General features: G+C 46.7%; 3 protein-coding genes across 4 annotated transcripts in view; 1 reads left to right on the top strand and 2 right to left on the bottom strand.

The window, feature by feature from the left end:
* The window catches only part of bag6l (BCL2 associated athanogene 6, like), a 33,486-nt gene extending 31,504 nt beyond the window's left edge, over positions 1 to 1,982 (bottom strand). For both annotated transcript variants that reach the window (XM_083645750.1, XM_083645751.1), the window contains exons 1-3: positions 1,794 to 1,982; positions 1,567 to 1,651; positions 1,285 to 1,402 (exon numbers count right to left, since the gene is read on the bottom strand). In XM_083645750.1, the coding sequence (XP_083501876.1) occupies positions 1,285 to 1,402; positions 1,567 to 1,647 (199 nt within the window). In that variant the 5' untranslated portion in view covers positions 1,648 to 1,651; positions 1,794 to 1,982. The remainder of the gene's footprint in view (positions 1 to 1,284; positions 1,403 to 1,566; positions 1,652 to 1,793) is intronic.
* Positions 1,983 to 2,610: 628 nt separating this feature from the next.
* LOC310784648 (uncharacterized protein) lies at positions 2,611 to 16,728 on the top strand. The gene is made up of 7 exons (XM_083645666.1): positions 2,611 to 2,900; positions 3,421 to 3,820; positions 4,960 to 5,164; positions 7,063 to 7,112; positions 7,462 to 7,592; positions 12,135 to 12,301; positions 14,754 to 16,728. The coding sequence occupies exons 2-7, from the start codon at positions 3,534 to 3,536 to the stop codon at positions 14,922 to 14,924; spliced, it is 1,011 nt and encodes a 336-aa protein (XP_083501792.1). The 5' UTR covers positions 2,611 to 2,900; positions 3,421 to 3,533; the 3' UTR covers positions 14,925 to 16,728.
* Positions 16,729 to 17,940: 1,212 nt separating this feature from the next.
* The window catches only part of LOC310785266 (alpha-tubulin N-acetyltransferase 1-like), a 34,596-nt gene continuing 25,118 nt past the window's right edge, over positions 17,941 to 27,418 (bottom strand). The window contains exons 10-12 of the mRNA XM_083646283.1: positions 26,601 to 26,791; positions 22,152 to 22,230; positions 17,941 to 20,522 (exon numbers count right to left, since the gene is read on the bottom strand). Coding sequence (XP_083502409.1) covers positions 20,249 to 20,522; positions 22,152 to 22,230; positions 26,601 to 26,791 — 544 coding nt within the window. The 3' untranslated portion in view covers positions 17,941 to 20,248. The remainder of the gene's footprint in view (positions 20,523 to 22,151; positions 22,231 to 26,600; positions 26,792 to 27,418) is intronic.

The following is a 27,418-nucleotide window of genomic DNA, read 5'->3' as shown; positions in this document are numbered from 1 at the left end:
CTGCCCTGTTACTCACTGTACTCTGTCAGTGTTCTGTCATCCTGCAGCACTCTGCCCTGTTACTCACTGTACTCTGTCAGTGTTCTGTCATCCTGCAGCACTCTGCCCTGTTACTCACTGTACTCTGTCAGTGTTCTGTCATCCTGCAGCACTCTGCCCTGTTACTCACTGTACTCTGTCAGTGTTCTGTCATCCTGCAGCACTCTGCCCTGTTACTCACTGTACTCTGTCAGTGTTCTGTCATCCTGCAGCACTCTGCCCTGTTACTCACTGTACTCTGTCAGTGTTCTGTCATCCTGCAGCACTCTGCCCTGTTACTCACTGTACTCTGTCAGTGTTCTGTCATCCTGCAGCACTCTGCCCTGTTACTCACTGTACTCTGTCAGTGTTCTGTCATCCTGCAGCACTCTGCCCTGTTACTCACTGTACTCTGTCAGTGTTCTGTCATCCTGCAGCACTCTGCCCTGTTACTCACTGTACTCTGTCAGTGTTCTGTCATCCTGCAGCACTCTGCCCTGTTACTCACTGTACTCTGTCAGTGTTCTGTCATCCTGCAGCACTCTGCCCTGTTACTCACTGTACTATGTCAGTGTTCTGTCATCCTGCAGCACTCTATCTGCCCTGTTACTCACTGTACTCTGTCAGTGTTCTGTCATCCTGCAGCACTCTATCTGCCCTGTTACTCACTGTACTCTGTCAGTGTTCTGTCATCCTGCAGCACTCTATCTGCCCTGTTACTCACTGTACTCTGTCAGTGTTCTGTCATCCTGCAGCACTCTATCTGCCCTGTTACTCACTGTACTCTGTCAGTGTTCTGTCATCCTGCAGCACTCTATCTGCCCTGTTACTCACTGTACTCTGTCAGTGTTCTGTCATCCTGCAGCACTCTATCTGCCCTGTTACTCACTGTACTCTGTGAGTGTTCTGTCATCCTGCAGCACTCTATCTGCCCTGTTACTCACTGTACTCTGTGAGTGTTCTGTCATCCTGCAGCACTCTGCCCTGTTACTCACTGTACTCTGTGAGTGTTCTGTCATCCTGCAGCACTCTGCCCTGTTACTCACTGTACTCTGTCAGTGTTCTGTCATCCTGCAGCACTCTATCTGCCCTGTTACTCACTGTACTCTGTCAGTGTTCTGTCATCCTGCAGCACTCTATCTGCCCTGTTACTCACTGTACTCTGTCAGTGTTCTGTCATCCTGCAGCACTCTATCTGCCCTGTTACTCACTGTACTCTGTCAGTGTTCTGTCATCCTGCAGCACTCTATCTGCCCTGTTACTCACTGTACTCTGTGAGTGTTCTGTCATCCTGCAGCACTCTGCCCTGGTAGATCAGCCTCTGCTTGTCCACTGGGATCTCCACGGAGGAGGCTATGTGCTCCTTGAACTCCTTCACTGTCAGCTGGGAGGGAAACACAAGCTTAATACATTTCCTGCAACAGCAATGATGAGATGGGGGGAAATCACAATTTTCTGGACAATTGATAGGCTACACCGTGGAAGTATACAGATTATAGAGGTTATAGATTATATGCAGATACAGCACAATAGTTATAAAAGCATTACCTCGCCTCTAACTTTGTAGCTCCTGCTCTGGGAGTCCAGAGTCTTGACAGTCACCTCAATCATGGTATCCGACTCGGCCATATTTCTGAATGTGTTAAATAACATACCAGACACTGTTATACTACCGTACGGTAAGAAAACCACAGCAAAACAAAGACTGGATTTGGGAGAAGGGAATGGGAATCCACCATCAAAAGAAATGCATGAAGTAAAGAGGCAGGCAGTACCTTGTAGACCGCGCTGTAGCCTTGTTGTTGTTATTAGCTAGTTAGCCAGCTAGCTAAGGTAGCTAATCCCAGAAGCAGGAGGCTAACGGAGCTAACCAGCTAACGGTGCCGATAATCTCCCGGGGGAGCTCGTTATCCACATTCAACGGAAGACTGGGTACAAGCTTTGTTTTTCCTGATTACTGACGAAATACGGACTGACAAGGCGAGTTTATTTTTGCAATAAACTCTTGGTTTGCGTGCTAGTGTGTGTGAGCATCCATCCAATGGATCATTAGCTAGCTAGCTTAGCGCGACATCAATGCAAAGTATTAAAGGACCCGTATGACGCAAACTAGGGAGCGTCCATTCCAAATGCCTGAGCGCTTTTATGTTTTGATGATGATTACACACGGGGGTTTGTATTTGTATCTGGAGGCTGATGATGTGTTCAACTAACCAACGTGTTGAAAATTCAAATAGTCATTCGCCTTTCTTTTACCATATCATTGTGATACATTTCAATTAAAACATTAAATAAAGAAATAACTTGTTCATTAAAAAAGAATACTCCCTCCCTCAAATTGGGAAATTCTAGGTGTAGGCTACTGCTTCTTGGATGTTTACTTATTAATAACAACAACATTAATAAAAGTATTATTGTTGCTGTTGTGTTGTTGTTCATCTCCTCTGGGGGGGGGGGGGGGCAGACAGTTTTCGTCAAACTTCCCCAGACAGTCTGGCTGGAGGTCTTTTTCCAGGACACACCCGTTTCCATGGGACACACCTATTTTATGAATGAATAATCGACAGTGACTGGTGGTGGTGGGGCAGCTAGGCGGCTCAGCTCGGGCTGAACGGGCACGTTGAGACAGACTGTACCGAGGCAAAGGTGTGGCAGCAGCAGCAGCAGGAGTCATGCGTCTTGTCGGCTTCAGGGAGAAAACTCGGTGGAACTTTTCCTGGTTGGAGTTCGCTTTGAACGGACTGAAATCGGCGCTGCTGTATTGATTCCCCCCCCCCCGGAGCCTTGACTTGGTGGGACAGGAGGACATGCCGCCCATGGGACCTGTTGTTGGAAGCCACACACCGAGCATGGACACCGCCGAGTAACATCAGGACGAGGAGGTAAAGTCTCTCCCATAGGCGTCAATTAGGTAGCCTACTACTGTGTGTGTATGCAAGTCTGATCTTGCTCTTTCCATTAACGTTATAATGGGTAGAAATCTATTTGGAAGCCACCTACTGCAGTATCTAAAAACAATTAAACCACATAGAGTGCATGATCAGGACTCATGTCATGTTCCCTCTAAGCTGCTAGTTAGTGAAAAACATTTTTTTATTTTTTATTTTTTTACCGATGGGTTCCCAGATTGGATGTCTAATAACAACAGGCTCCAGGCAGTCTCCCTCATACAGAGGAAGACTGCCAACAAGCTCCGGCAGTCTTTCCTAATCCCTATACAGAGGAAGACTGTGATTGCAGCACGGGTGGGGTTGCTAGCCACGCCCACGCCCACAATTTTGGATTGCAATATACACTATTACATTTGGATATATTGTGCCATCCCTACCATACAGTCATGTGAAGCAGTTCACTATGTGAAACCAACTTTTCTAATTGTCCAATTCCATCTCCTCCCCCCAGCCCCTCTTCTCTCAATAGGTTGTGCATCACTGCAGCTCTGTTCTTAGACAAGTCTCAGTCCTTCCTGTCCCCTTCCTGTCTGTCCACCTGTCGTCCCTCCTTGTCAAGCTGCCATGCGTCGGTTCAGCTCAGAGGGGTCCCTCCTGGACCTGGACTTTCTCCCGTGGAGGCGCGTGGTGCTAAAGGACCCGGGCTGTGCGCGGGACAGGGAGTCGGGCACCTACACCCCTCACCCGGAGGACGAGCGGGACGGGCGGCCGGTGACCCTCCCCGCTGTCTTAGTGGCGAGTCCCGACAAGGAGCTGGACAAGGAGCACAGCGTGAGCGTGGAGAACCTGACGGAGCTGGGCAAGCAGGAGAAGCACCGGCTGCGAGTGGGGAGCATGGGCGAAAGCTACAGGTTAGTTTTAGAGTGTCTGGGGTTTCTTGTTCTGTGCTCTCTCTCTCTCTGCTCTCCTCTCTCTGCTCTCCTCTCCCTCTCCTCCCCCTCTCCTCTCTCTGCTCTCCTCTCCCTCTCCTCTCTCTGCTCTCCTCTCCCTCTCCTCTCTCTGCTCTCCTCTCCCTCTCCTCCCCCTCTCCTCTCTCTGCTCTCCTCTCCCTCTCCTCTCTCTGCTCTCCTCTCCCTCTCCTCTCTCTGCTCTCCTCCCCCTCTCCTCTCTCTGCTCTCCTCCCCCTCTCCTCTCTCTGCTCTCCTCTCCCTCTCCTCTCTCTGCTCTCCTCTCTCTGCTCTCCTCTCCCTGCTCTCCTCTCCCTCTCCTCTCTCTGCTCTCCTCCCCCTCTCCTCTCTCTGCTCTCCTCTCTCTCCTCCCTTCTCCTTCTCCGGTCTTGTCCTCTTCTCCCTCCACTCCACTCTTTTCACCCTCTCCTATCTTCTCTTGCCAGGTTTTCTTTTTATGCCTCTGCCGGCGATAGCCGAGCCGGAGGCATAATGGTTTCGGGTTGTCTGTCCGTACATACGTCCGCTTGTCCGATGTTCGTTAACGCGATATCTCAGGAACGCCTCGACGGAATTCTGTCAAATTTGCCTCAAACGTCCAGTTGGACTCAAGGATGAACTGATTAGATTTTGGTGGTCAAAGGTCAAGGTCACTGTGACCTCACAAACGCCATTTTCAAGCTCGTTAACGCGATAGCTCAGGAATACCTTGACGGAATTTCGTCACATTAGGCTCAAACGTCCACTTGGACTCAAGGATGAACTGATTAGATTTTGGTGGTCAAAGGTCAAGGTCACTGTGACCTCACAAACACCATTTTCAAGATCGTTAGCGCGTTATCTCAGTAGCGGAATTTCTTCACATTTGGCTCAAACGTCAAAGTCTGGACAGACACGGATGTCGACTGCTCACTTGTTGGCGGAGGCTTATATCCACGGTGCGGTCGCTCTAGTTTTAATATAAGCTTTATATAAGTTGTAGAATTTTTGTTTCATGATTGTCGATAGCTAGACCTAGCTAGACACATTCTGTAAAGTCTGTAAAGTCCTCTGAGACATGCTTGTGAATTAGGGCTATACAAATAAACTTGACTTGACTACAGGGCCTACAGTGATGGCCAGCTGGCCCCAGCCGCCAAGGGGAGCGTGGAGAGCGTGGAGAGCGTGGAGAGCGTGGAGAGGGACGACCAGCCTCCTCTCTCCCCCTCGTCCCCCACGGGCACCTTCTCCTTCAAGCCACAACACAGACAACACGCCAAAGCCAAACTGGCAGCAGCCAAACTGCACCTGAAGAGTCTGTTTGGGCAGGTGAAACCCCCGTCCAAATGTTGACTTCAGTGTTAAATATTCAATGGATAACATTTGGTCCTAGTGTCCCCCACCTGATAAGATTTTTGCTTTTAGATGTTTTATTACAGAAAGTGTATGAAACCCACGACCAACATAATCATACATTTTGTCATTGTGTTACTTATGGATGGAAATATAGTGAAAATAAATGATCCCCCTTTTTGCTGAAGACCCAGAGCACGGTATACACAGGTCCTATCAGAAAGTCTCATTTAAATTGTCTAAAGCTAAGATGTTAAGAAGTATTCAAATATAGAAATACAGTATTAGAGGTGTTTCTTTTTCACCATGTAAAGGCAGGTTTATTGTAAGTTTCCTTTTGACGTAACTATAACACGAGATACTGGTATTGACAGATTCCTCACTATAGCCTAGGCTGATTTGGAAAGTAAGATAAGCAAAGGTCACACATTGTGTAGTTTCACCAAACAGTGTGAATGGAGCCAGCAGCAGGAGTGTTTGTTTTCCTTTCTTACACTTTGTTGCATTGCTGCACGTCCAGCTTATCACAGTCAGTTTGCACATTTCATTTCCTGCTGTCCTTTCTCTTAGACTGCTCATTTAAAGTGCATGTGCTTCTGAACTGTCATTAGCTGGAGTTTCATTTAAAGTTCATGTGCTTCTGAACTGTCATTAGCTGGAGTTTCATTTAAAGTTCACGTGCTTCTGAACTGTCATTAGCTGGAGTTTCATTTAAAGTTCATGTGCTTCTGAACTGTCATTAGCTGGAGTTTCATTTAAAGTGCATGTGCTTCTGAACTGTCATTAGCTGGAGTTTCATTTAAAGTTCATGTGCTTCTGAACTGTCATTAGCTGGAGTTTCATTTAAAGTGCATGTGCTTCTGAACTGTCATTAGCTGGAGTTTCATTTAAAGTGCATGTGCTTCTGAACTGTCATTAGCTGGAGTTTCATTTAAAGTTCATGTGCTTCTGAACTGTCATTAGCTGGAGTTTCATTTAAAGTTCATGTGCTTCTGAACTGTCATTAGCTGGAGTTTCATTTAAAGTTCATGTGCTTCTGAACTGTCATTAGCTGGAGTTTCATTTAAAGTTCATGTGCTTCTGAACTGTCATTAGCTGGAGTTTCATTTAAAGTTCATGTGCTTCTGAACTGTCATTAGCTGGAGTTTCATTTAAAGTTCATGTGCTTCTGAACTGTCATTAGCTGGAGTTTCATTTAAAGTGCATGTGCTTCTGAACTGTCATTAGCTGGAGTTTCATTTAAAGTTCATGTGCTTCTGAACTGTCATTAGCTGGAGTTTCATTTAAAGTTCATGTGCTTCTGAACTGTCATTAGCTGGAGTTTCATTTAAAGTTCATGTGCTTCTGAACTGTCATTAGCTGGAGTTTCATTTAAAGTTCATGTGCTTCTGAACTGTCATTAGCTGGAGTTTCATTTAAAGTGCATGTGCTTCTGAACTGTCATTAGCTGGAGTTTCATTTAAAGTTCATGTGCTTCTGAACTGTCATTAGCTGGAGTTTCATTTAAAGTTCATGTGCTTCTGAACTGTCATCATTAGCTGGAGTTTCATTTAAAGTTCATGTGCTTCTGAACTGTCATTAGCTGGAGTTTCATTTAAAGTTCATGTGCTTCTGAACTGTCATCATTAGCTGGAGTTTCATTTAAAGTTCATGTGCTTCTGAACTGTCATCATTAGCTGGAGTTTCATTTAAAGTTCATGTGCTTCTGAACTGTCGTTAGCTGGAGTTTCATTTAAAGTTCATGTGCTTCTGAACTGTCATTAGCTGGAGTTTCATTTAAAGTTCATGTGCTTCTGAACTGTCATTAGCTGGAGTTTCATTCACTTGGGGAAGGAGGAGAAATGTTCCAGTCAACCTTTTTGTTTCCTTTCCAGAGTCCCCATTCATCAAACTCTAATCTATTCAACGCAGCACAGACAGACAGGTGATTATCACATTTCATTTCTGTTGCACGCGTTGTTCATTCTTTCCAAAGATAGATGACATTAACTCAGTCAGCCAACTTGACATATACAGTATTATTATTTTTTCAACTGGTCTTCAGTCGTAGGACTTAAGACTTAAGCCTAACATGGCACACATTTAAATATTGTACTTGATTATGAAGACCGAATGAATATCTCACCCTTAAGAGAATGCTGTGAGGTTTGTTTTGAGAAGTTACTGACTGAGTAGGTGTGGGATCATGAAATTAGATCTTCCGATAACGTAATCTTCTTGATCTGTATTTCCTGGTTTGTGTTACCTCTCCCTCTCATCTCTGCTCCTCACAGCGCTAAAGAGAGGAGGTCTCGTCTCTTGTTCATGCGCCAGTGGAGCCAGGTGGGCCACAGCAAGGGCAAGTTTAGTCGGGAAGAGCTGGAGAAATGGGCCGAGTGCCTGAACGCCCTCCTGGCCAGCCGAAGTAAGTTCTGCTTTACTTGGCAAACTAGTTTTAGTTACAGAAACAACAGAAATGATCTATTTGTCGAGTTAAACATCATTGGACGGAGCCTAGGACCACACATTGTTGTAGCACAAGTTAGCCAACTGGCAAACCTGAATGGCAAAGAAGGAATTCTGGTCAAAATAAAAATAGAAACCATTGTATTCATGTTCTTGGAATGTCAGCAGGCTAGCTAACAAGCTGACCTAGATAGCTATGGGCTAGTTTGAAAGTGAAAGGTCCGGGTCGTACCTATGTTCCCTCAGCCCCATCCATGTTCCCTCAGCATCTGAGCCGCTGTTCTGACAATCTGTACTACCTATCCAGATGTGCTTCAATCTGTACTACCTATCCAGATGTGCTTCAATCTGTACTACCTATCCAGATGTGCTTCAATCTGTACTACCTATCCAGATGTGCTTCAATCTGTACTACCTATCCAGATGTGCTCTTCCCTAGCACGAATCGACAGCAGCACAAATCGATATCAGAGTCTAATGATTCGCGCTACCCTATTGAAAAATGCTACCTTTGCTAAATGCTATCAGTAAAGGGGAGACTACCCTATTGAAAAATGCTACCTTTGCTAAATGCTATCAGTGAAGGGGAGACTACCCTATTGAAAAATGCTACCTTTGCTAAATGCTATCAGTAAAGGGGAGACTACCCTATTGAAAAATTGCTACCTTTGCTAAATGCTATCAGTGAAGGGGAGACTTGTGGGTACCTATAGAACCCATTTTCTTCACATATCTTGAGCTGAGAGGTCAAGGGACCCCTTTGAAAATGTTTTTTCCCCTCACCAACATTGTGTCTACCTTTTGGAGCATAGCCCCCTCCCCGTCAAGCCAGCATGACATGGATGGTACCAATAGATGCTTTAGTTTAGTTCTTCATCTTTCATATGATACCAGGTACGGTACTTCACCCTGGCTTTAAAACGGAGCCCGCTACAGCCTCTGAGAACAGTCATGTCTTGTGTTCCCTCTCGAGATGTGCTACCTATCTATGTGCTACCTATCTATCAAGATGTGCTTCTCTTGCTGCATTCCTGACAACTTGGAGGTCGGAATTTCGCAGTTTCTGATTTCTGACCTCCAAGCATTTCAAACCTCCGAGTTATGACTTTAGCGATCAGGCGCGCCTGCCAAACCTGACTCTGTTGACTTTTGAAAAGGAACCACTCTCTCAATTTCGACCCCTAGACCCGCCCCCCAAACAGCAGCAAACTGGCACATACTGATTTATGTAGCATCCGGATTCAACGTAATATTCAAGTCAGGGGGGAGACTTCAGTCTAATGTTACTTAGCCAGAAATACTGTAGGTCTTTTGCTCCTCCCGTTCAAGTTGATTATCTCTGTCTCTGAGAAGTGTTTGTGGAACTAAGACTCCAGCAGCACTGCCTCCAGTTCTCTGTGTTTATCTGACCTGGCATGTTGCTGTTGTGCTGTGTGACAAGCCGTCTCAGCTGACGTCACGCTTTCTGTGTGCTGTGCAGTAAAGCAGAGAGCTTTCTGTGTGCTGTGCAGTAAAGCAGAGAGCTTTCTGTGTGCTGTGCAGTAAAGCAGAGAGCTTTCTGTGTGCTGTGCAGTAAAGCAGAGAGCTTTCTGTGTGCTGTGCAGTAAAGCAGAGAGCTGCTGCTGCTATGAATAGAACAGATTGTAAACAAGCAGAGTATAAATCACTCACTGCCATTACAGGGAGTAAGGTCTGACTATTCTGACAGCCTCTTAACCCATTGATACCTGATGCAGCATTTGTGTGTATTTGTGTATATTTGTGTGTATCATTTTAAGACTGCGAACGCGGTTCGCAGTCTTAAAGGGATACGCACACAAATGAGGGATATACACGCAAATGCTGCATCAGGTATCAATGGGTTAAAGTAAAGGCACATTCGGTGCTGTCTAAGAACTCACAAGGGTTTAGGTTTTGGGGAAACATACATGTCTACGCAAGAAGATTCCTTAATCACTTCTCTGTTTCCTCACAGCATTTTCTATCTACGTCTGTTGTTCCTTCAGTCGTGAGATGTTGTCGTCACCCATATATCAGTATTAAGTAGAAGGGCACTTGGAGAGCTCAGACCACTGCCATGGCCATAGTCCAATCTGCTATGATTCGTGTGTCGGATCGGATCCGCTCTGAAATTTAATTAATCGGCCCAGTCGTTTTTTTTAAATCCGTCTAACATACAGACAGAGAAACAAACAGCACAGACAACATCATATGCCTCAAGAATACTTCTAGGAGATGACGTGATATACTCGATGACATGGTACCATAATGTGGAAACATCAAATAGATCTTGTGTTAAGTCTTGAGAACTGCAACAGTTCCCCAGTTCACCTTCAAAGTCAAAGCTGCTCAACATGTATATTCAGCAACTCCTTGATGTTTGAGTTCTTTCAGTTGAAATACTTCACACACGTATATGAATGGATAAGATAAGAAATGGCCCGGGGCGGGCCTTGTTGGCAAATACGTCTTCTATCTAATCCGCAAATAAATCGCGAGAAATAATTTATGCAGAAAGGTCCTCAGTTGTGGGTAGAAAATCAGGTGCATTAAAGGAGGAGTTCAGCAAAAAAAACAATGCTGATTTATTTTGCACATGCTCTCACACGTAAACTATCAAGAGTTTAGCAGGCATTCAGTTAAGTTGTGGACCAGTGATGTCATTTGTGCATGAACTGGTCCACAACGTAACTCTCAAACTAAATGAATGAACTGGTCCACAACGTAACTCTCAAACTAAATGAATGAACTGGTCCACAACTTAACTCTCAAACTAAATGAATGAACTGGTCCACAACGTAACTCTCAAACTAAATGAATGAACTGGTCCACAACGTAACTCTCAAACTAAATGAATGAACTGGTCCACAACTTAAAGGAACACTCTGCCCATTTTCAACCAGCTTTGTATCAAGATTCAAGATCTCAAGATTCAAGATTTTTATTGTCACTCCATGGTACAAGTATCACGTGTGAAATTCTTGTGCTGAGGACTCCGTTTACAACATAGTACAAATGTGACAGGGCATATGAGTGCAAAAACAACAAGAGACACAACAAGCAATAAGGCAGTATAGTGATAAGACAAGTCAGAGACAGTGGCATATTCACTGCACATAGGTGCACATGTCATGTGCATACTTTAGACGTGCTTAAACATTTTAAATTCGGCGTATTTGACATATAGGTGCAAATAGCATATTCCTATATCATTAGAACATCAGTAGTATATCAGAAAACTGTAAACGGTTTTGAAGTCTGTCATTTAATTTGACAGTTATTGAGTGTTAAAGTGTGGACCAGTGACATCACTGGTCCACACTAACTCAAATTAATAACTCATTAACTCAAATCAACTCTCAATAACTGTCAAACTAGATGAATGATGAATAGTTTGACAGTTGTTGAGTTGAGTTAATGAGTTATTAATTTGAGTTAGTGTGGACCAGTGATGTCACTGGTCCACACTTTAACACTCAATAACTGTCAAATTAAATGACAGACTTCAAAACAGTTTACAGTTTTCTGATATACTACTGATGTTCTAATGATACAAAGCTGGTTGAAAATGGGCAGAGTGTTCCTTTAACTCTCAAACTAAATGAATGGCTGCAAGCCACACAAATCAAACCTTTCTGATTTGTGTGAGATCACGTGCAAAATAAATCGGCATTGTTTTTCGCTGAAGTTCTCCTTTTAAGCATCAGTAATTGCATTGTTTTGGTGGTTCATTGCATTGATTTGTGAGGACTCTTTTGTACTGTACAGTATTAGTGCTTGTCTGAGGCCTGTGTTCATTTGGAGTTCTGTGAACTATGACATGTTGCAACTGTGGTGTCAGTGCTCTTCAGCCTCCCTCCTCCCTTCCTTTACGCAACATCACAAACCAAACTCAACACCCAAAAAACCAGAAGTGGTTGAAATGAGCGCGTGAGCATCAAGCCAGCTGCAGCACTAACATGAGGGGTGTGTGATGAGCGCGTGAGCAACAAGCCAGCTGCAGCACTAACATGAGGGGTGTGGCCAAAAAGTGTGTTTTCACAAGCATCCTGCAAACGTTTGCTTGTCCTTATTAGGACTGTGGGACTGTGTGAACGTTTGGTGTGTGTGTGCGTGTGTCCTCCTTGTCATGTGACGCAGTGTATGCTGTATGCTGTAAACCTACAGATGGGAAAAATACACATATTCTTTATTTAAGTAGAAGTGCAGTTACTTTTGTAAAAAAAAAAAAGTAAAATTAGTACTGATTCAACTTGTTTGCTCAAGCAAAAAAGTACAGGCTCTGAAATCCTATATTAAGAATGAGAAGGTGTGTGTGTGTGTGTGTGTGTGTGTGTGTGTGTGTGTGTGTGTGTGTGTGTGTGTGTGTGTGTGTGTGTGTGTGTGTGTGTGTGTGAGTGAGTGAGTGAGTGTGAGAGTGTGTGTGTGTGTGTGTGTGTGTGTGAGAGAGCGAGTGAGTGTGCTGAGGTAAAGCCTGTCTCTCTCTCTCTCTCTGTCTCAGCTGGTGTGTCTGTGTTTGGAGCATTCCTGCGCTCTGAGTTCAGTGAGGAGAACCTCCAGTTCTATCTGGCCTGTGAGCAGTACAGACAATCCTCCAACAACTTCAGCCTGCAGAGGCGAGGCAAGGACATCTGTGCCACCTACATCCAGCCCGGCGCCCCGCGGGAGGTACAGGCCTACTTTCTATGTCGGCTATGCTGCCTTTTACATCTGATCCAATGTGCCACGTCCCTCCTTGAGGCAGGAGTCAAACCTGGCCATGTTCCATCACTGCTTATGGATGAGCATTCTATTATCTGCTGCATGCTGTCAGGTCTGCTTAAAACACAGCATAGCTAAAACGAATGAATTATGTAGCATGTAGGCTACTGTATTATCCTCACTCCCTTATCTATTAAAATACAGTATCAGCATTGATTAGTTGACATCATTATTAGACATCCCCTTAATGTTAATGCGCCAAATTAAAGTCTCGAGTTGCACGGGTTAAGTATGACTCAAGTCCAAGTCCCAAGTCCAAGTCTCCATCTCTGGATGACACTGATTTGATATGATAATACTGTCTATTGTTTTTAAGCCCAATAAACAGATCATATATAAGTCGGAATGAAATGACCTGTAGGTACTCAAGTGTGCAAATCCTTGATATAAGCCCACAATACCCCCCCTCCCTAATATGAACTAACCTAGATCGTTAGATTTTCGTTCCTACCTGACATGTTTCGACGGCAATACTTCCGTCTTCATCAGAGGTGTCACTAGATGGTGTGTGACGTGTCTTAAACAGCTGATGTTGTTTACAGAGGCGTGATCGTCCTGTCAGATTTGACAGGACGATTGTCCTGTGTGAGACCACCTGGAACGCTGCTCCAGGTGGTGGAGCACTACAAGAAAATCTCAAATCGGCAATCACAGATCACTGCAAAAGGGAGAACCACATTATGGACTGGGATAAGGCCAAAGTCATCCGCACCCAGGACAACAAACACCAGCGCTGGATCATGGAGGCGGTGGAGATCAGGAAGCGGGCGCAAACGACGATGAACCGGGACGAGGGGGCTTACATGCTTTCCACCACCTGGAGCAGCGTTCTCAAACGGCCAAATGACAGCGGGGGGCGTGGTCGTCCTGTCAAATCTGACAGGACGATCACGCCTCTGTAAACAACATCAGCTGTTTAAGACACGTCACACACCATCTAGTGACACCTCTGATGAAGACACGTCACAACACCATCTAGTGACACCTCTGATGAAGACACGTCACACACCATCTAGTGACACCTCTGTTAAAGACACGTCACACACCATCTAGTGACACCTCTGATGAAGACACGTCACACACCATCTAGTGACACCTCTGTTAAAGACACGTCACACACCATCTAGTGACACCTCTGATGAAGACACGTCACACACCATCTAGTGACACCTCTGTTAAAGACACGTCACACACCATCTAGTGACACCTCTGATGAAGACACGTCACACACCATCTAGTGACACCTCTGATGAAGACACGTCACACACCATCTAGTGACACCTCTGATGAAGACACGTCACACACCATCTAGTGACACCTCTGTTAAAGACACGTCACACACCATCTAGTGACACCTCTGATGAAGACACGTCACACACCATCTAGTGACACCTCTGTTAAAGACACGTCACACACCATCTAGTGACACCTCTGATGAAGACACGTCACACACCATCTAGTGACACCTCTGTTAAAGACACGTCACACACCATCTAGTGACACCTCTGATGAAGACACGTCACACACCATCTAGTGACACCTCTGTTAAAGACACGTCACACACCATCTAGTGACACCTCTGTTAAAGACACGTCACACACCATCTAGTGACACCTCTGTTAAAGACACGTCACACACCATCTAGTGACACCTCTGTTAAAGACACGTCACACACCATCTAGTGACACCTCTGAAGAAGACACGTCACACACCATCTAGTGACACCTCTGATGAAGACACGTCACACACCATCTAGTGACACCTCTGATGAAGACACGTCACACACCATCTAGTGACACCTCTGAAGAAGACACGTCACACACCATCTAGTGACACCTCTGATGAAGACACGTCACACACCATCTAGTGACACCTCTGAAGAAGACACGTCACACACCATCTAGTGACACCTCTGATGAAGACACGTCACACACCATCTAGTGACACCTCTGTTAAAGACACGTCACACACCATCTAGTGACACCTCTGATGAAGACACGTCACACACCATCTAGTGACACCTCTGATGAAGACACGTCACACACCATCTAGTGACACCTCTGATGAAGACACGTCACTCACCATCTAGTGACACCTCTGATGAAGACACGTCACACACCATCTAGTGACACCTCTGATGAAGACGGAAGTATTGCCGTCGAAACATGTCAGTTAGGAATGAAAACCTGTGTCTGATGTAGAAGAAAATCTAACGATCTAAGTAAAGTATAGACACTATGAACCTCTTTGGATTATGAACAAACCTAATTGAGCAGACATGGTCTCTAGGGTCATGTGTAAAAAGTTGCATATTGCAGGTTCTTGTTTGAAGAGCTCATTGCGTGTTCTTGTCCTGTAGGTGAACCTGGACAGCAAGACCAGAGAGCTGACGCTCCAGCTGCTGCAGGCTCCCTCTCACACCTCTTTTTCCCACGCTCAGAAACGCATCTACTCCCTGCTGGACACAGACTGCTACCCCCGCTTCCTCCAGTCCACCATCTACCTCTCCCTGCTCAAAGAGGCAGACTAGACTTCCGGACATTCGAGTTTGGACACTACAGTTTTTACTGAACAGTCTACACTGTAAAGTTAAAGGATAAGTTGAGCAAAAAATTAAAATTCAGGCATCATCTACTCACGCCCCCTGCTGGTGGAAGGCCGGGTGACGTTTTTTTGTTGTCCACAAAACATTTGTGGAGCTTCACAGCAAAACACCGTTGCAGAATTCTCCTAAACAATTGAAGTGAACGGTGACCAACTTTCAAACGTACAAAGAAAAAGCTTCCATGCTGCTCACCTGACGTAATCCAAGTCTCCACAAGCCCTGAGATGCCAAGTTGACTTGAACAGACGTCATTTAGTTCTTAGGTGAAATCGTCACTGTAGCAGGCTACAGTAGCAACTGCCCTTCTTCTTGCTTCTCACAGCTAGAAGAAGGGTTTGATCCTCCCACGTGCTACATTTCCCCGCTGTCAGGTGAAAAGAAGCGGCTGGCAACTGTGCATGTGTCAGAGGAAGCATGGTGCTAGTTTATGGCTCTCTCCAGATTGGCAGAGGGTGGAGCAGCGACCGAGGCAGCAGGGGGAGAATTAGCCAAGTATAATTGGGGAGAAAATGATGTAAATCATGTCTTTTCAAGTCAACTTGGCATCTCTGTGCTTGAGGAGACTTGGATTACGCCTTATTTTTTTTACATTTGAAAGTTGGTCACCATCCACTTCACTAAGTTTACTTAAGGAGAATTCTGCAACGGTGTTTTGCTGTGAAAGTCCACAAATGTTTTGTGGACTAAAATAAACTTCACCCGCCCTTCCAGCGGCACGGGGGTGAGTAGATAATGACTGCATTTTCATTTTTGGGTGAACTTATCCTTTAAACTGTGTGTTTCAAAAGGGAAGGGGGGGGGGGGGGGGGGAGTACTGTCAGTGTTGCATTGTGGGGGACATACTGTCCGCGGTGTGTGGGAAAATGTCAGGAGCAAACGACGTTGCACATTGGACACCGTGTGAAGCGAAGCAGGAAGTGCGAGTGGAGAGGCTCGTAGTCGAGGTTTGACTCAAGTGAGTGGAAATGGAAATGGAGGCGACGGCAGTCGGTTCCCTCCGTTTGTGACCCGTGAAACTACGCAGATCTTTTAATGATTAAACATCCTGGTTCCAGTCTCCACGCTCCAATAAGCACGCTGCCACTTTCCTTCACTGACTGAAAGGAAAAACAAGTTGAGCAAGAATGAGCTCTTTGCTGAAAAGGTCAAAGTACTATGTTAGTTACTTATATGACAAAGGTGGGAAACCTGAGGAAATGGACTCTGGCAGGCGAAACCTCTCCACTGTCTTCCTGAAACAAATCACAAAAACAAACTATGTACGACACACGTAATGGCCTCCTGGAAAACACCAAACAGGCAATTTATGTGGGTTTATTTGATGGCGTTTGTAAATGTTGAGTGTCATTTCCTTGAATGTTGATCTTGTAAAACTTAAAACTCCCTCATGTATGCCTAATGGGACATTTAATAAAAAACAAAGAATAGTATTTAAGTTCACTAAAGCGTTCATCAGGTTTTGAATTAGTTTGAGAATGAGTTGGACCCTGTGAGATTCTTCAGTGGTCACACAGGCAGAGCCTTGGAGAGTAGCATGTTCTGCGATGGGCTGTGCAGAGCTTAAAGGGACCCGGTTCTGGACGGGTTGCTGTGACACTGAGGCAGATGGAGGATGTGTTGTGGACCAGAGGAAACATGACGACAGCGCTGCGGCCCTCGCACCTTTGTGCACGTCGGTGCCATCACCGACGTGGGGGCGCTATCGAGCCATCTTGCCACACCCGAGCTTCAAGGCCCATATCAGATAAAAAATATCCACCCCAGGGCATCTGGGTAGTGTCGAGGTAAAAGCACTCTCCTACAGTACCACCGCGGAGACCCGGGTCCAATTCCCGGCAGCGGTACTTCCGTCTTGGTCAGATGTTCCTGTGTCTGTGGGTGGGAAGCTGTTGGGGTCTACCCTGGTCGCTGCATTAGTGCCTCTTCTGGGCGGTCAGGGCGGCTGTTTGTGGGGGGGGGGGGGGGGGACTGGGGGACTGAGATGATAGCATAATCCTGCAATTGGCCAAGTACAATTTGGGGAAAAGTGTGTGCCTGGGTGGGGGGGGAGTGTAGTGTCAAGCTTGGCCCAGGACTACAGATGGAAATGAGCATCCTTGCTAAATTTACATCTGGTTTGATGTTCATTAATGTGCATTGTCCTTCGGGACCGTTCATTATTTATGGAAGGGGTCACTGGAGGAAAATAGGCGAGGGTGATGCTTTAAAAAAAAAAACTCAGGGAGGGTACACTTATTAATTTGAGTCCAGAGAAGGGTCATACAAATTTGAATGGATCAAATATATATTTAATATTTTATCTATTTATTTTTGCATTTTGGAATTCAGCAACTATACCCAACAACAAACCCTCCTGGCCAATCATTTTGGTATGACCCGGTGTATCGTTCTCGTGGGGGGGGGAAAGAGAAAAGACTCAAAGCCGTCCTAGTCTACAAGCAAGCAGGGAGAGAGGGAGAGAAACGCTGCGGCAATAGGACCCCAAATTCATGTATAATAAACACTGGCTATTAAAAACATGTTAACATAGCATTTTATTAATCATCTACAAATGTATATTCATGTTTTGTAAATGGTTAGTTCATTAACTAAAGGCTTATAAATCACTTATGACTGAACGTTATTATAAAGTGTTACCAAAACGTTACAAAATGCACTAGTCTTTCAGGGTCCCCACTGTGGCACTGAGGTCAAACTCTTGACCTCCAAATATTCTCACTCGTCTAAAAGGGTATCAGTTTCAGGGTCTAAAAGGGTGAACAGCGCTCGCCTCCCTCCAGCAAAGGTCTGTTTACAGAAGATGGCAGATCAAATGGTTTACAAGAGCGTCCAGTTAACTCAACAGCCAGCACTTACATTCCTGTCATTCTGCACCAGGCCGGCCATTACATCCCTCTGTCATCAGCCAGCTGAGTCCAACTCAGCACAGCAAGTTCCACCAGCTTGGGCCAAATAGATACTGTAGTTCTGTAGGCTATAGTATGCAAAATAACCATAATAATAATAATACATTTATTTTATAAGGTGCCTTTCACGGCACTCAAGGTCGCCGTACAACAAGTAAAAACAGTTACAAAATTACAATCAAAACAGTTAAATTACATGACAGAAAAAGCACAGAGCTTGCAGCAGAGCAACCAACGGGAAAAGTGTCTCAGACATACGCCTGCCTAAACAGGTGTGTTTTGAGGTTTGTTTTGAATGAGTTGATGGCGTCGATGTTCCTGATGTCGGGGGGGGAGGGAGTTCCAGAGGCGAGGGGCAGAGAGGCTGAATGCTCTTGCCCCCATGGTGGACAGACGGGCAGGGGGGACAGTGAGGTTGATGGAGGAGGCAGACCTGAGGGACCGGGTGGGGATGTTGAGGTGGAGGAGGTCGGACAGGTATGGGGAGGGCGAGGTTGTGGATGGCCTTGAATGTATGGCGCAGGATTTTGTAGTCTATGCGTAGTTTGATGGGGAGCCAGTGGAGTTGGTGTAGAACGGGGGTGATGTGACTGATGACAGGGGTTCTGGTGATTATACGGGCAGCAGCATTCTGGACCAGTTGGAGCTTATGGAGGAGTTTGTGGGGGAGACCAAAAAGAAGGGAGTTGCAGTAATCCAGGCGGGAGGTGACAAGGGAGTGGACCAGGATTGTGGCGCTGTTGGGAGTGAGTGAAGGGCGGAGGCGGTTGATGTTGCGAAGGTGGAAGTAGGCGGACCGGATGGTGTTGTTGATGTGGGTATGGAATGATAGGGTGCTGTCGAGGACGACACCCAGACTCTTGACCTGAGGGGAGGGGGAGACCAGGGAGTTGTCTATGGTGAGGGTGAAACTGGGTTGCTTGGAGAGTGTGGACTTGGAACCAATGAGGACTACCTCTGTTTTGTCACTGTTGAGTTTGAGAAAATTGGAGGTGAACCAGGATTTGACTTCCTGTAAACAGGCACAGAGGGAGGGAGGAAGTGAAACCATGTTTCACTTCCCTCCATCTTGCCTGGACCAAGAGCTCCCTGTTTATTCACAGAACCTCCAGGTCCAAATGATGTCATAATGATGTCATTTTGGAGCAGTTTTGCCATGTTGTGTCACCATTACTGTCACTATATTAGGCTGAATCCAAATGTCCAGACTTCACCACACTTGCAGACTCAGACATTGCGGGTGATAAGAAATAGCAGATTTATTTAATCATAGTCCGGTCCTTATTTACAAACACGTGTGACATGTGTATAGTCTATTATCTTGTATATTAATAAAGCTGCTTATATAACCTCATGGTAAGTACATCTGAAGTCCAGAGGGTGGACATTTGGATTCAGCACGACTGTCATTATTGCTCTCTCCTCCTTCAGTGAATGAAGGGGGCGGAGCTCTCAGTCCAGCCTGCTCTCTCCTCCTTCAGTGAATGAAGGGGGCGGAGCTCTCAGTCCAGCCAAGATGGAGGCAAGTTAAATATTTGGACTTGGATAGTTCTAAGGGTGCATTCACACCAAGCAAGTATGGAGCCGTTTATTCAAATTCAGAAGCATTTGCTGTAAGTTTGGTTCATATTGCCAGGTGTGAACCAGTGTGAATTCCGTTGACTAACTAAAACTAGACTAAAACAAAACAAAAATCACCGACAAAAACTAGACGTTAACTAAATAAAAACAAAGTTATCATGACAAAATCTACGAGGAAATCTATCGACATTTTCTTCATAGATTTTGTCGATTACTACAATCTTATAGTCAACTAAAACGAGACTAAAACTAAACATTTCAGATGACTGAAATATGACTCAAATGAAATGGCATTTTAGCCAAAAGACGATGAACTAAAATGAAATGGAAATTTACTGTCAAAATTAACACTGGCGAGAACAATGCCACTTGAACTCTGGTGCCACCAAAACACCTGAAAACACCTGACAGCTTCCTGTCACCTGACAGCTTCCTGTCATACTCTGCATGTGCCCATGTGACCTTTGTTTACAAGCCCTTGTTCACCTGTAATTGAGCAGTGTGAACCTTAACCAAGCAAATACAAAAGCACAATAAAGTAAACCTTTTCATTATGGCTCAGACCAAAGTGTAGACAAAACCAAAAACAACAGCGACAGATGTCTGGCACTGCTTACATAATTGGCCTGTTGACACAAATAAGAGTCACATTTAATCACAGTAAGCTAGTTAATTGGAGAGGATTGAAGCTAGTGTTCTTTTGCAGAGGTCCTGACGTATCAAAGTTCTGGTTATCGTGACGACACTGGAGTCCCCGTCACGTCACCAGGGCCGGGTGCTCCTGTACTCCTGCTTGTGCTTCACCCAGAGGGCTGTGTAGCAGTTCTCTCCCACAGTCCACGACCAGCCTCTCCTGGCTCTGTCCTTCTCCAGGTCACACACAGCTTTGCCTCCCGCCGGGCACCGCGCCTCCATCTCCTCCTGAACACCACGGGCTTCGTGGTCCTGGTCCACCTCTCTGGGCCCTGTGGAGGTCTGGCTACAGGTGTGGCCCATCTTGGATGCAGACAGCGGTGGAAGCCAGATAGCCTGGGACCTAGAAGAACAATGGGGAGTGGGAGATGAAGAGCTGTATGATGAGAAGCGTCAGATGGCAGGAAGACATCAGCCAAAAATGCAGGAAAAGAAATCTGTCACAATGAAAAGCTTTACTTTATGGTCGGATTGCCCAAGCTCCGATCTCAGCCTTTTAAATACCAGGTCTGAACAGATCGGATTATGAAAATAAACACGTAAGCTAGATGACGTCCGTTTGCAAAGACCAAATGCGATGTTCTTTTTAACCTCATATATCACAGCACGTCTCTGCTGTCATACAAACACGTTTTGTGTTTCAGTCAGCACACATGATTCAGCATTATGTCCAACCAGTGTTTCCCCTTCTACTGTGGCAGGTCGCCTCCGTAAAGTCCAGACCTGCCCTACTAAAGATACAGTGAGCAGTGTGTTAGTGTGGACCTGACAGTGAGCAGCAGTGTGTTAGTGTGGACCTGACAGTGAGCAGCAGTGTGTTAGTGTGGACCTGACAGTGAGCAGTGTGTTAGTGTGGACCTGACAGTGAGCAGCAGTGTGTTAGTGTGGACCTGACAGTGAGCAGTGTGTTATTGTGGACCTGACAGTGAGCAGCAGTGTGTTAGTGTGGACCTGACAGTGAGCAGTGTGTTAGTGTGGACCTGACAGTGAGCAGTGTGTTAGTGTGGACCTGACAGTGAGCAGCAGTGTGTTAGTGTGGACCTGACAGTGAGCAGTGCGTTAGTGTGGACCTGACAGTGAGCAGCAGTGTGTTAGTGTGGACCTGACAGTGAGCAGTGTGTTAGTGTGGACCTGACAGTGAGCAGTGTGTTATTGTGGACCTGACAGTGAGCAGCAGTGTGTTAGTGTGGACCTGACAGTGAGCAGCAGTGTGTTAGTGTGGACCTGACAGTGAGCAGTGTGTTAGTGTGGACCTGACAGTGAGCAGCAGTGTGTTAGTGTGGACCTGACAGTGAGCAGTGCGTTAGTGTGGACCTGACAGTGAGCAGTGTGTTAGTGTGGACCTGACAGTGAGCAGTGTGTTAGTGTGGACCTGACAGTGAGCAGCAGTGTGTTAGTGTGGACCTGACAGTGAGCAGTGTGTTAGTGTGGACCTGACAGTGAGCAGCAGTGTGTTAGTGTGGACCTGACAGTGAGCAGTGTGTTAGTGTGGACCTGACAGTGAGCAGCAGTGTGTTAGTGTGGACCTGACAGTGAGCAGTGTGTTAGTGTGGACCTGACAGTGAGCAGCAGTGTGTTAGTGTGGACCTGACAGTGAGCAGTGTGTTAGTGTGGACCTGACAGTGAGCAGTGTGTTAGTGTGGACCTGACAGTGAGCAGTGTGTTAGTGTGGACCTGACAGTGAGCAGTGTGTTAGTGTGGACCTGACAGTGAGCAGTGTGTTAGTGTGGACCTGACAGTGAGCAGTGTGTTAGTGTGGACCTGACAGTGAGCAGTGTGTTAGTGTGGACCTGACAGTGAGCAGTGTGTTAGTGTGGACCTGACAGTGAGCAGCAGTGTGTTAGTGTGGACCTGACAGTGAGCAGTGTGTTAGTGTGGACCTGACAGTGAGCAGCAGTGTGTTAGTGTGGACCTGACAGTGAGCAGTGTGTTAGTGTGGACCTGACAGTGAGCAGTGTGTTAGTGTGGATACCTGCTTAGTGGTGTGTGAATGCAGGCCGATCTGTCTGTGTGGCCCAGTGCGTATGGCTCCTCCCACACGGCTCTCACACCTGAGGAGGCACAAGGTGTTCACACATGAGTCCTACTCCTCAGCAGGTAGGTATCAGTGCCTGGCTGGACTGATACCTACTCCTCAGCAGGTAGGTAGGTATCAGTGCCTGGCTGGACTGAGACCTACTCCTCAGCAGGTAGGTAGGTATCAGTGCCTGGCTGGACTGATACCTACTCCTCACCAGGTAGGTAGGTATCAGTGCCTGGCTGGACTGAGACCTACTCCTCACCAGGTAGGTATCAGTGCCTGGCTGGACTGAGACCTACTCCTCAGCAGGTAGGTAGGTATCAGTGCCTGGCTGGACTGAGACCTACTCCTCAGCAGGTAGGTATCAGTGCCTGGCTGGACTGAGACCTACTCCTCAGCAGGTAGGTAGGTATCAGTGCCTGGCTGGACTGAGACCTACTCCTCAGCAGGTAGGTATCAGTGCCTGGCTGGACTGAGACCTACTCCTCAGCAGGTAGGTAGGTATCAGTGCCTGGCTGGACTGAGACCTACTCCTCAGCAGGTAGGTAGGTATCAGTGCCTGGCTGGACTGAGACCTACTCCTCAGCAGGTAGGTAGGTATCAGTGCCTGGCTGGACTGAGACCTACTCCTCAGCAGGTAGGTAGGTATCAGTGCCTGGCTGGACTGAGACCTACTCCTCAGCAGGTAGGTAGGTATCAGTGCCTGGCTGGACTGATACCTACTCCTCAGCAGGTAGGTAGGTATCAGTGCCTGGCTGGACTGAGACCTACTCCTCAGCAGGTAGGTAGGTATCAGTGCCTGGCTGGACTGAGACCTACTCCTCAGCAGGTAGGTAGGTATCAGTGCCTGGCTGGACTGATACCTACTCCTCAGCAGGTAGGTAGGTATCAGTGCCTGGCTGGACTGAGACCTACTCCTCAGCAGGTAGGTAGGTATCAGTGCCTGGCTGGACTGAGACCTACTCCTCAGCAGGTAGGTAGGTATCAGTGCCTGGCTGGACTGATACCTACTCCTCAGCAGGTAGGTAGGTATCAGTGCCTGGCTGGACTGAGACCTACTCCTCAGCAGGTAGGTAGGTATCAGTGCCTGGCTGGACTGAGACCTACTCCTCAGCAGGTAGGTAGGTATCAGTGCCTGGCTGGACTGATACCTACTCCTCAGCAGGTAGGTAGGTATCAGTGCCTGGCTGGACTGAGTCCTACTCCTCAGCAGGTAGGTAGGTATCAGTGCCTGGCTGGACTGATACCTACTCCTCAGCAGGTAGGTAGGTATCAGTGCCTGGCTGGACTGATACCTACTCCTCAGCAGGTAGGTAGGTATCAGTGCCTGGCTGGACTGATACCTACTCCTCACCAGGTAGGTATCAGTGCCTGGCTGGACTGAGTCCTACTCCTCAGCAGGTAGGTAGGTATCAGTGCCTGGCTGGACTGAGTCCTACTCCTCAGCAGGTAGGTAGGTATCAGTGCCTGGCTGGACTGAGTCCTACTCCTCAGCAGGTAGGTAGGTATCAGTGCCTGGCTGGACTGAGTCCTACTCCTCAGCAGGTAGGTATCAGTGCCTGGCTGGACTGAGACCTACTCCTCAGCAGGTAGGTATCAGTGCCTGGCTGGACTGAGACCTACTCCTCAGCAGGTAGGTAGGTATCAGTGCCTGGCTGGACTGATACCTACTCCTCAGCAGGTAGGTATCAGTGCCTGGCTGGACTGATACCTACTCCTCAGCAGGTAGGTAGGTATCAGTGCCTGGCTGGACTGAGACCTACTCCTCAGCAGGTAGGTAGGTATCAGTGCCTGGCTGGACTGATACCTACTCCTCAGCAGGTAGGTAGGTATCAGTGCCTGGCTGGACTGATACCTACTCCTCACCAGGTAGGTAGGTATCAGTGCCTGGCTGGACTGAGTCCTACTCCTCAGCAGGTAGGTAGGTATCAGTGCCTGGCTGGACTGATACCTACTCCTCAGCAGGTAGGTAGGTATCAGTGCCTGGCTGGACTGATACCTACTCCTCAGCAGGTAGGTAGGTATCAGTGCCTGGCTGGACTGATACCTACTCCTCAGCAGGTAGGTAGGTATCAGTGCCTGGCTGGACTGATACCTACTCCTCAGCAGGCAGGTAGGTATCAGTGCCTGGCTGGACTGAGTCCTACTCCTCAGCAGGTAGGTAGGTATCAGTGCCTGGCTGGACTGATACCTACTCCTCACCAGGTAGGTATCAGTGCCTGGCTGGACTGATACCTACTCCTCAGCAGGTAGGTAGGTATCAGTGCCTGGCTGGACTGAGTCCTACTCCTCAGCAGGTAGGTAGGTATCAGTGCCTGGCTGGACTGATACCTACTCCTCAGCAGGTAGGTATCAGTGCCTGGCTGGACTGAGACCTACTCCTCAGCAGGTAGGTATCAGTGCCTGGCTGGACTGAGACCTACTCCTCAGCAGGTAGGTATCAGTGCCTGGCTGGACTGAGACCTACTCCTCAGCAGGTAGGTAGGTATCAGTGCCTGGCTGGACTGATACCTACTCCTCAGCAGGTAGGTATCAGTGCCTGGCTGGACTGAGACCTACTCCTCAGCAGGTAGGTATCAGTGCCTGGCTGGACTGAGTCCTACTCCTCAGCAGGTAGGTAGGTATCAGTGCCTGGCTGGACTGAGACCTACTCCTCAGCAGGTAGGTAGGTATCAGTGCCTGGCTGGACTGATACCTACTCCTCAGCAGGTAGGTAGGTATCAGTGCCTGGCTGGACTGATACCTACTCCTCAGCAGGTAGGTAGCATACAGCAACTCACATCAGGATTTGACCAATAGAAGCTTTTGAAGGCCTTTAACACAGGTTCATATGGGTTGATACAGTATGGATTTCTTGAAGGCAAATATCAATATTCAGTGTTTTGTCCAGAATGTTGTTCTTCACAGGCTGGAAAAGTCTCTGAAATAGCATTTAGACGATGGGACACTAAAACGCTAAAGCTGTGTTCACACCGAGATATTTATTGTTCTCCCTGTCGCTCGATTCAACCCTTTGGAATCGCTCTGTCGCTGTGTTTAAATCGCTCGTCAACAGGCACAAGAATTGACGGACATCTGGGGGCTAACGTCAGACAGGATGAAAACGCAATGTCATGATGTTTGTCCACTACGAGCCACCGTAGTTGTTTACAAGCTAAGCCTATCAGCGTGCTCCTAACGCGAGCTTGTGTATCTATACCGGTAGTACAGACTTCACTTGATGTCAGCTGTCAGCCTGTCAATGCGGTTTGTTGCCACACTAATAAACCAGCGGTTTGTTCCAAGCCAGTGTGATCCTTGACTCACACAGCAGCCAAAATTTCGCTTGAGTTGGGATATTTCATCTCGGGCGACGAGCGAATTTTCGCCCTATTGCTCTGTTTCTGTCGCTCGGACGCCCAGCGATTTTTCTCCCGGGCGAATATACTGTACACTCATTCGCTTGTTTGCATTGACTTTGTATGTAAACTCGATATCAGCGAAAAACTTTAATAGGTCGGTGTGAACGCACCTTAAACTGAAAACCAGGATGATGACAATAATCTCCTTTTTTTTTCCTCCCAAGATGATCATGACAATAATCTATTTTTTTATTTATTTTTCCAGGATAATGACAATAATCCTTTTTTTCTGATTTGAGGAGTTTCACCGGCAGAACGTAGCGCGTGGATCACACTATTCCCCCCAGTTCCCCTCCTCCCTCGAACAGGCGCCCCGACCGACCAGAGGAGGCGTTAGTGCAGCGCACACATCCGCAGACATGGCCAATTGTGCCTGTATGGACGCCCGACCAAGCTGGAGGTAACACAGGGGCTCGAACCTGCGGCCCTCGTGTTGGTAGGCAGGGAATCTACCGCTGCACTTCCCAGATGCCGAAACCAGTGTAGTAGTATTGATTGATTATGTAATAATCAATATGTAATCAATCAAACTGCAAACTTGCATCACGAGACCAGATCTGATTTAATACAAGACCAATATCCAGTAGGGGTGCACCGATCGATCGGCAAGCAATCTGTATCGGCTGATTTTGACCTCAAATATGCGATCGGCTGATTGCCGATATTTCGGCTGATTGCCGATATTTTTTTATATTAATCTTTTATTTTTATTAATAAAAAAAAGCCCTATCACTAATCAGGCTTTCAAACGATATAAAATACAATGCCAATTGGTATTATTAAAGGGGAGAAATAATCGACCGAAATAACGTTTCCAAACTTTTTTTGAGGAGTTTATATATCGGTGATCGGTAATCGGTGATCGGTCGGGCAGATATTTCCCATAGGCGATCGGCAATCGGTGATCGGTGGCAAAAAACGTGATCGGTGCACCCCTAATATCCAGATATCAGTCTACACTCTATTTCCCAATGCCATTAAGCTCAACACTGAAGCTTACCTGCTAGCTGTTCTTCCAGGAGCCCAATAGCCTTTCTGTCCATGTGGCGACTGTACAGGCTGCGCCTGGCAACCAGGCCCTGCTGGCTACCAACCAGACCCTGCTGGCTACCAACCAGGCTCTGCTGGCTACCAACCAGGCCCTGCTGGCTACCAACCAGACCCTGCTGGCTACCAACCAGACCCTGCTGGCTAGCACAGGAGCAAGGGAGATGAGGAGGGTGAACCCCCCAACAGAGGACATAAGACCAGAGTAAAGAAGAGAGAGAATAGGGGTAAAGAGGGAATGGAGGTGCAAGCAGGAGGACAGTTGTACAAAAAAAAGAGAGAAAGAATGACATGGAAAAAAGACAAGTAAATCATAATTAGCAAACAGTATAAACAAAATGTCAAAGCAAAACAAGAGGGGTAAAATGCATACTGTATAATAATACTGTATCGTAAAATTGATCATAAATCATAAATGAATTAAAATTGTAATTAAATGTGTAAAAATCAATAGAAAACAAGAGTGGAAGCTGGAGCTTGGAATAGAAGGAACAGCTTTATGGTATATTACCACCCAGCACCCACTATCAGTTTGTACAAGTGTGTTTGCTTCATAGTAATTCATGTAGGACAGTTATATGATGTGAACAAGAGGCAGATCTCACACGGTTTTGTGGGAGAAACTTTTAATGGATTCTAAAAAAAGGCAAGCAGATAAGATACAGCCGTCGTATTCGCTTCTGCTGGAAAGATACAGTCAGTCAGCGACGTATTAAAAAGGTCTATGCTCTTTCTTCTTTTAGTCAAATAGTCATTCTAATAACACCAAAC

The sequence above is a fragment of the Poromitra crassiceps genome (genome assembly GCF_964638095.1).
Source record: "Poromitra crassiceps genome assembly, chromosome: 11".
NCBI lineage: Eukaryota > Metazoa > Chordata > Actinopteri > Beryciformes > Melamphaidae > Poromitra > Poromitra crassiceps.
The sequence above is the reverse complement of the archived record's forward strand: the minus strand, read 5'-3'. Positions and strand labels throughout refer to the sequence as shown.

Excerpts from the sequence above, each read along its gene's own strand:
- LOC310784648 (XM_083645666.1), top strand. The coding sequence starts at position 3,534 with ATGCGTCGGTTCAGCTCAGAGGGGTCCCTCCTGGACCTGGACTTTCTC. Across the intron at positions 7,113-7,461 it reads AACGCAGCACAGACAGACAG|CGCTAAAGAGAGGAGGTCTC; the intron begins GTGATTATCACA and ends TGCTCCTCACAG. Across the intron at positions 7,593-12,134 it reads CGCCCTCCTGGCCAGCCGAA|CTGGTGTGTCTGTGTTTGGA; the intron begins GTAAGTTCTGCT and ends TCTCTGTCTCAG.